The sequence below is a fragment of the Oppia nitens genome, unplaced genomic scaffold, assembly GCF_028296485.1.
Source record: "Oppia nitens isolate AA-2021 unplaced genomic scaffold, nextdenovo-longstitch-racon4-pilon3 scaffold36_pilon_pilon_pilon, whole genome shotgun sequence".
NCBI lineage: Eukaryota > Metazoa > Arthropoda > Arachnida > Sarcoptiformes > Oppiidae > Oppia > Oppia nitens.
Window position 1 is genome coordinate 286,965 of NW_026533217.1, and position 8,702 is coordinate 295,666.

The following is an 8,702-nucleotide window of genomic DNA, read 5'->3' on the forward strand; positions in this document are numbered from 1 at the left end:
AGACTACAATACAAAATTAATATCTATATATAATTATAATTATTTAATAATGTTTTGTTAAAAAAAATTTTATAATTATTTTATATAAAATTTAAAATAACTAAATAAATTGTTTTTTTATTATTATTAATAATTAAAAGGTTTAATTTAACTTTTACCGGTATATTATATTAATAGTTAGAAAATAATCATAAGATATATTTATAGTATTAATTTTTATCACTGATATATATATATATATATATATAAAGTATATATATATCATTGTCTAACATTTATTATTATTTTCTTAAAATATATATATATCAGTTTATTTTTAAAAAATAAATTATTTTATTACATCATGTATTATACACAATAATAATAATAATACTGTACTAACAGTTAGTTTAAGTGACATCTAGTGATTGATAGTATTTTTATCAAAATTTTTTTTGCTATTGAAAATTTTATTACGTATTTTGCAAAATATAATATAAATGTTTTTTTTTTAAATGTATTATACATATGTACAGTAAATTATATGCTATTATAATCATTATATAACTTATTATTAATTTTTATTATACAGTATATATATATATATATATAATATAATAGTATATATATGAATACATAAGTACTTAAATTTACTTTACGTTATATACTGTATATTTACACATAGTAACAGTGATAATACTTGTATACATGTATAAAAAAAATGTAATGTTTTTTTTATATACTGTATAATAAAATTGTGTAAAATTATTATATAATAACTGATCACATTGTAGGTGTGGTTATCTAATACTTTATTGTCCAAAATAAATACAGTAACCTAACTATAGGTTAATAACACCAGTAGTTTAATAATAATAATAATAATAATAATATGGGTGTCCAGGGATTGATGGGCTTTATTAAGGCTCATAGTCAGCAACTGATAACTGGCCATCACTTACATGAAACCTATTTGGTTATCGATGGTAACAATCTATTGTATAGACTGTACGGTTGGTCCAGTAATGATAGTAAAAACTTTATCTATGGCGGCGACTATACCCGGTTTGCCGGTGCTGTCCATCAGTTTTTTACTACACTAACCAGTTGTCGGATACAACCGGTTGTAATAATGGACAGTTGTCTGGATTGGTCGGGCAATAAATCGCTTAACTGTTTTGCTAAGCATTTTGTTAGTGCCATTAAGTTAGTAAATTCAACCGAAACTACCGCAACCGCAACCACTACTACCAGTGCTAAAAGTTTGGACAGTAGTAGTAATAGTAGACGTAGTCATAAAAATGATGGTAATGTCTCCATATTGCCAACACTGTCCAGACAAGTGTTTCATCAGGTATTGGATCAGTTGTCGATAGCCTGCTGTCAAGTCAGACACGATTGTGACACCTATATGATAGCACTGGCCAATCAACTCGACTGTCCCGTAATGTCCAGCGACAGTGACTTTTTTATCTACAATATCAGCGCCGGTGTTATACTAATACATAACGATTATCAACAGTTTGATAGTTCAATGACTGTCAGACATTTTGAAGACCGTAATAATTGGCGTAATCGACAAACGTATAGATATTTGAATACAAAATTATATAAAATTGATAGACTATTGAACTGTTTTCCTGGACTAACCGTTGATTGTCTACCGGTGTTCAGTACACTAATGGGCAACGATTGTGTGAATTATATTGATATGAAACCAATTGTTGAAAATGATATACCCGTTGATGACTGTACTGACCGTACAAATAGATTTCTAAGTCAAAGATATTCATATGAAAAACATCGACAAATGGTTAAAGTATTGAATTGGTTGAGACAACAGTCAAGACAACAGGCCATTGAATCAGTTCAGTCGATACTAACTAATAGATCGATGACTGATCTACAAGAAACAGTTGAAAAGTCAATTAAAAAGTTTACCATTGATTATGATTCAAGTCATACCAGCGAAACCTATTTCAATCGATCAACCAATTCATTCAATTGGACAGAAATGGCCACAAAAATGATGGACAGTAGTCGCCGGCCATTATGGCGTTCAATTGAATGGTGTAAATGTCATCTGGTTATGGTGGCTACTGCATCACGTATCGAAGATCTAGCACTAGTATCTACCTACCAGTGCTCATGGAAATTAAAACAGTATATCTATGCATTGAAAATTGTTGATGACGATGATGATGGTAATGATGGTAATGATGGTAATGATGGTAATGATGGTAATGATGGTAATGATGGTAATGATGGTAATGATGGTAATGATGGTAATGATGGTAATGATGGTAATGATGGTAATGATGGTAATGATGGTAATGATGGTAATGATGGTAATGATGGTAATGATGGTAATGATGGTAATGATGGTAATGATGGTAATGATGGTAATGATGGCAATGATGGTAATAGTGATAGTAGTAGTAATGGTAGCGATGATGAAGATATAAAGCACGAGACGTTATTTTTAGATAGATTTCAAAACAAACTGAAAGTATGTTCATTGAAACCAATGGTTAAATTAGCCAAAAGTGGTCGTCCAGTACCACAATTGAATCAAATAAGTGATTTAACAATCACTGAAAAGTATGAATTGATTTCCGAAATGTTATTCGACGACAAAGACCAGCTTCAGTCCATCGTTGATGAAACCAGAAGTTGTTGTCTAATTGGTCTTCAATCAGATGAAGAACTAGTATTTCTGATGATTGTCATCAGGTATTGGTTAGGAAACACACCGAACCAGATATGGTATGAATTCCTCTATTCACTAATCATTTGCATACTATTTACTGGTCATTACACTTACGATGACAACAACTACCATAACTACTATCAACCCATGAAATTGATTGAAACTGTCGACAGAAAACAGACTAAAGATTTCTTGAATTCAATGAACAGACCGTTGAATGGCAGCGAACAGCCGTTTATCGCAAGAATTGTTCACTTTTACAATGAATTGCAAAACTGTTTGACAGACATACGGACCATCAATACTGAACTACAGTCACCCATACCTATGGGTTGTTCACCAGATATATGTCTGTGCGGATCGTTTATCTATACACTAACCAAACGGTTGACACAAACCGCTGATCCGGTTAGTTATCTTAAGCAACAGTTTGGACCAATCGGTTCAACCAACTATTGGCAACTAATTGATAGTTTTATGCAAATTGCTGTCACAAACAACAACAACAACAACAGCAATGTTAGCATAAATGATAAGTTGATTCAATGTCCTAAAGATTTTGCCGATAAAATGTGTGATTAATTAGTTATTATTATTTTTTGTTGCACTTATATATAATAAAATATATTAAAATTATATATTTTATATAATTTTATATTATATAATAATATTATAATTAATTGGAAAAAAATTTGATATTATAAGTTACTTTATAAGTAGATTATTATAATAATAATAAATCTTAATATTTGAACTTATAATATGTTTTATTATCATCAAAATTATAATCATATACAGTATATATAAAAATTCAAAAAATAAATATTTATTATTAATTGGAAAAAATTTGATATTATAAGTAACTTACAGTATATATAGTAATAATAATAAATCTTAATATTTGAACTTATAATATGTTTATTATCATTAAAATTATAAATACAAATATTAAAAACTTTTAATTTTCAAAATATTTATTATTATTTTTCTAATTATAAATCAATATTTATTATACAATTTATCTGTAAATAAATAATTATTGAATATTCTGTACGATTTGTTTGCATAATAGTTGACCGATGAAGCCGTCAATATAATGAATATGAATGATAAACTAAAAACAGTGAACGTATACAATAATATCAATCGGGTGGCCAGAGTGGCCAACTCGGCAAACAATAAACTATACAACAACATCACAGCAGCCGAACCAAACGTAAACCAATAGTATAGCAAAAATTTGGACCAATAAGACTGATTATAGTCATCGATTTCGCCGACCAATTGATCCATTGATTTCAATAGGTTTCTAACTAACCGATAGTTATAGTTTCGGTGATTGTATAGACATATTGGGGACAGTTTACTATAGACTGTTGTCTGAAATTTTAGTTTGAAATACAGGCACAGTATGTAAAAGTAGATCATCTGATAGAAAATAATGTTGACTATTGAATGGGCAAACTGGCAAAACAATAGGCTATTGGGTAGGCCATACACTAGGATCTCCCATTTGGTCAACTTTGGCAAATAGGTAAGTGCTGGTAATAGTAGAAATACAATGGGATATACATAATCGTTGCTAATCTGACTTAACTGGCATAACCAGCGCATACGTTTGATTAACTTTTGTAAACCATTGTTGTTGTTGGTTAGACCAACTGTTGATGGCTTAACCAAACCGGACATTACTAGAAATATTAGTAAAAATGTCGGTTTTATACCCGACCGGTAATTGAAGTAATAGGTCATCAACGATAACATTGTCAACACTGCTACCAGTATATCAATTAAGCTGTTTACTGATTGAATGCCCCAAAAGTAGCCCATATCGCCTAACTGGGCAAACAATAGCCAATTGTTTTCTGATTTAGTCGTATCGATGGACATACATATGAATCTTTCCGATAAAAATATTACAATAATTGTTGTAATAATTATCGGTCGGTTAAACCATTTTCTTGTTGGACACCAATCGGTGTCTAAGACTAATCGATCGGCAATTAAGCCGATTCGGTACAAATGAAATGCTGACCACTTGTATGCAACAGTTGACGACACAAACATTATATCAATAAATATATTATACTATATATTGAATATTATGTAAAAAAATTAATTTATAATTAAAAAATTATTTTCATCAATCAATTGTATTGATTGTTAATTTATTTTATTTATTTTTGAAAAAATATATAAATCTTAATTTATTGCAATGAAAAACAAATTAAAAAAAATTATTATTTATTTCTATTGCTAATAATTATTAGTGATATGAATATTAATACTGTATTAATATTATTATAATTTTAAATAAATTACTAAATTTTAATAAAAGTTAAAATATATTAAATTTATAAACATATATTGTAGTTAATAAATTTTAATCACTGTATTATTATTATTATTATTATTATTATTAGATTAAAAATATTATAAGTGCAATTTCTAAATATAGAATAATAATTATTATATGTTATTATATTTTATATAATTAAAATTTGTTATTTTACAATAAAAATATTTATTAATTATTATTATTATTATTATTTGATTTTAATTATTATTTTTTAATTATAGCGTCCTATTGATTTAATTACTATCATATATATATATAAAAAAAATCATATACTAATAATTAACAATATTCATTATCATATTGGATATATAAATAATAATAATAAAAAATTATTATTATTATATAATTATAAAGATAATTATACTTAAATACACTAAAAAAAATTTAAAATAATAATTATGATAATAATGATGACATTTTCAAACAATTCAAAATATAAAATACTGTAAATAAAATTATAAAATAAATATTATATCATTTTTTATTGAATTGATAAAAAATATTAATGGGAGTATTTAAAAAAATTTAATTTAAATATAACACAAACAATTAATTATAATTAATTATATACATTAAGTCATTGTAATATTTATTATTGATATGTTTTTTATAATAATAATATACAGTATTTTTTTTAATAAATATTTTTATTTTCAGTGATATAATAAACAAACTGTAACTATATAATGTGGTGTGACTTTTATAGATAAAGATTAGATAAAACAAATAAAATAAAATTTATAATTGCTATTACATTACAGTGTACAGTATATTAATATATATAAAACATACAGTTTATTATGTGTATAGATAAGCATAGTATTTATCACCACTACATAGTTTTATTATCAAATAAATAAATGTAAATAAAATATACAGTATATAATAATAGAAATTAATGTCAGCTAAATAAACATTTTAAAAAATATTTTTTTTTAGTATAAATTAGAAAAAAAGTGTACAATAAATAATTTATTATTAATTTATCCATTAATATATTATTATATATTATATATAAATATATCTATTAAAACAAAATTATATTGTAGTTTAAATTTTGTTAATTTTGTGATTTATAATTAATTAATTAATTTTTTGTTTGTTTGTTATAATTATTAATATTAATGAATTATATAAATTAATTATTTATTATCAAAAAAAAATTATGTTTAATTTATTAACAATTTATTTTGTTTTGTTATTTTATTTTGTTTCAAATAATTATTACATATGTATTACATGTAATCAGTTATCAGTGCCGACAGTATTACTGACACTACACGGTAGGGGCGAATCGGCTACCGCTGGCAATGCCCAACATTTTGTCGATCGACTAAACGGTTACCTAAAAAACCAATCAATTCAGTCATTGAAAGTCATAAACATAGGTCTGAGCGACTCGAGTACCGATGACTACGACTGGTCAACCTATCGGTCGATGAGCTATCAATCCGGACAACTGTGCCAACAGTTGCGTAGACCACAGATTTGGCAACAATTGATGAATACAACTCAGAGTAGGCGTATAGTTTTGGTAGGTTTTTCGCAGGGAGGCCTACTATGGCGCGGTATGCTATGGGGTCAGTGTTTGGATCCATTGCTACCCCGTTTGGATCGACTGATAACGTTTGGCGGTCCCCATTCGGGTGTATTCGGTAAACCTGATTGCCGGCAAATGGATACCCGATACCCGGCTCTGATCAAACTATGCGATTGGCTGCAAAAGTTTGATGACCTAACCGGCCGTGGACCGGGACTATACGATATTGTTATGTACACTGAATTGGCTGAACTGGCATTTTCGGCGGCCAGCTATTGGAATGATCCGTCAAGTAGTCGCCAATCTAGGACATGGTTAGCCCAGATTGACAATCAAAACAATGGTGACACCAATGGTACTGATAAATACCTGTCCCGTAAACTCGGTCGCGGTTTAGCGCTGATAGCGTTCGGCAATGAGTCGACAGTTTTGCCGCCAATTAGTTCCCAATTCGGTTCGTGGGATTCAATGGCCAGAAATTGGTTGCCGTTTAATGAGACTAAACTCTATACGGATGATTGGATTGGTCTAAAACAATTGGACCAAAATGGCCTAGTTCAATTTTATACAATTCCAAATGAAACACATATGTCTATACCGGATGATTTTATTTATGATAAATTTTTACAATTTTTATAAATATTTATTTTTTCAACTAAATATTTTATAATTACTGATTTTTTAAAAAATATATATATATATATATATATAAATTATTAATAAACAATATAAACATATAATATAACAATTAATATACTGTATAATTACTTTTTGAATTTAATCTTGAATATATATATATATATATATATATAATGTATATTATTATTAACTAAACATTTTTTAATCATTTAATAACAATTATATTTTGTTAATACAATTTTGCTTAATTTATTTAATATAATACTATAAAAATAATAATGATTAACAATAAATTGAATTACATTAATATAAAAATTATTAAATTAATTTTATTTAAAAAATAGTGCAAATAATATATATATAAAACTAGTTAAGTAGTTAATTAATAATTTATAAGATAAACAAAATATTTTTAACAACTATTAATATTTGGTGTAATAATTAATCTAAATATTAAAACAAATGTTATTTTTCTTTGAGAAAAATTTAATTAAATATATATAAATAAATAAATAATAATAATTATAGTAATTTTATAATTATTTATTTTTAACATTTAAATAACAATACTGTTTTTATTGCTATTATGTTATTAACTAGTAATTTGTGTATAAAAAAAATATATTTTTTAAAATATAAAATAAACTAATACTAGTATTTATATTTACAGTAATATTAAATAAAATTTTAATATATATCTAATATCTAACTAATCAAAAGCCACACCACATTATATTATTTTGTTTATTATATACTAAATAAAAAATAATTAAAAAATTTTTAGTAAAATTTCTAAACATAAATTATATCTATTAAAATCTGTATAATTATATGATTTAATAATTTAGTGCATTTTTATTGTCTATTATTTGAAAATGTCATTATTATTATTATTATTAGTATTTTATTTCAGGTGTACTTAAGTATAATTAACATTATAATTATAATAAACATTTTTTTTGCCTAAAAATGCTATGATATAAATATTGTTAATTTTTAGTACTATTATTATTATTTTATTATTAATAATAATATTTATTAGTAAATATATATCAAGTACATATACCAATTAAATAATATTAATTAGTATAAATATATAATTATTAAGTGCAAAATAATTAAATTTAATTATATATATTTAATGTTATACAGTTGTATTTATATATATTTTAAAAATAGCATTTATTTTATTTTTATAAAAATACTAATAATAATAATAATAATACTGTATAACAATAATTAATACAAACAACTATTTATAAGCAAAAATGTTTAACATTAGTTAATCAAAATTACTAGTACTAGATATTAGACTAATTTTAATTAATTTTTAATATAAAATTTTAGTTATTTAAAAATTTAGGGGCAATTATTAGCAATAAAATAAATAATAATTTTTTATTTTTCATTAGTATTAATAAAAAAATGTTTATTTTGTCAAAAAAAAAATAAAAACTAAAATTTACAAAATCAAT

At 24.9% G+C, this 8,702-nt stretch overlaps 2 protein-coding genes across 2 annotated transcripts; both read left to right on the top strand.

Annotated features, from left to right (window-relative positions):
- Nucleotides 1-715: 715 nt before the first annotated feature.
- On the top strand, nt 716-3,271 carry LOC128957100 (uncharacterized). Its single transcript, XM_054302816.1, has one exon. It carries the CDS (start codon nt 872-874, stop codon nt 3,269-3,271), a length of 2,400 nt encoding a protein of 799 aa, XP_054158791.1. The 5' UTR covers nt 716-871.
- A 2,463-nt stretch (nt 3,272-5,734) lies between these two features.
- Nucleotides 5,735-7,194, top strand: LOC128957101 (palmitoyl-protein thioesterase 1-like; the record flags this gene model as incomplete). Its single annotated transcript, XM_054302817.1, has 2 exons — nt 5,735-5,741; nt 6,305-7,194. Coding segments are annotated over exons 1-2 (897 nt in total), but the record flags the coding sequence as incomplete, so codon positions are not given.
- Between the last annotated feature and the right edge of the window lie 1,508 nt (nt 7,195-8,702).

Excerpts from the sequence above, each read along its gene's own strand:
- LOC128957100 (XM_054302816.1), top strand. The coding sequence starts at position 872 with ATGGGTGTCCAGGGATTGATGGGCTTTATTAAGGCTCATAGTCAGCAA.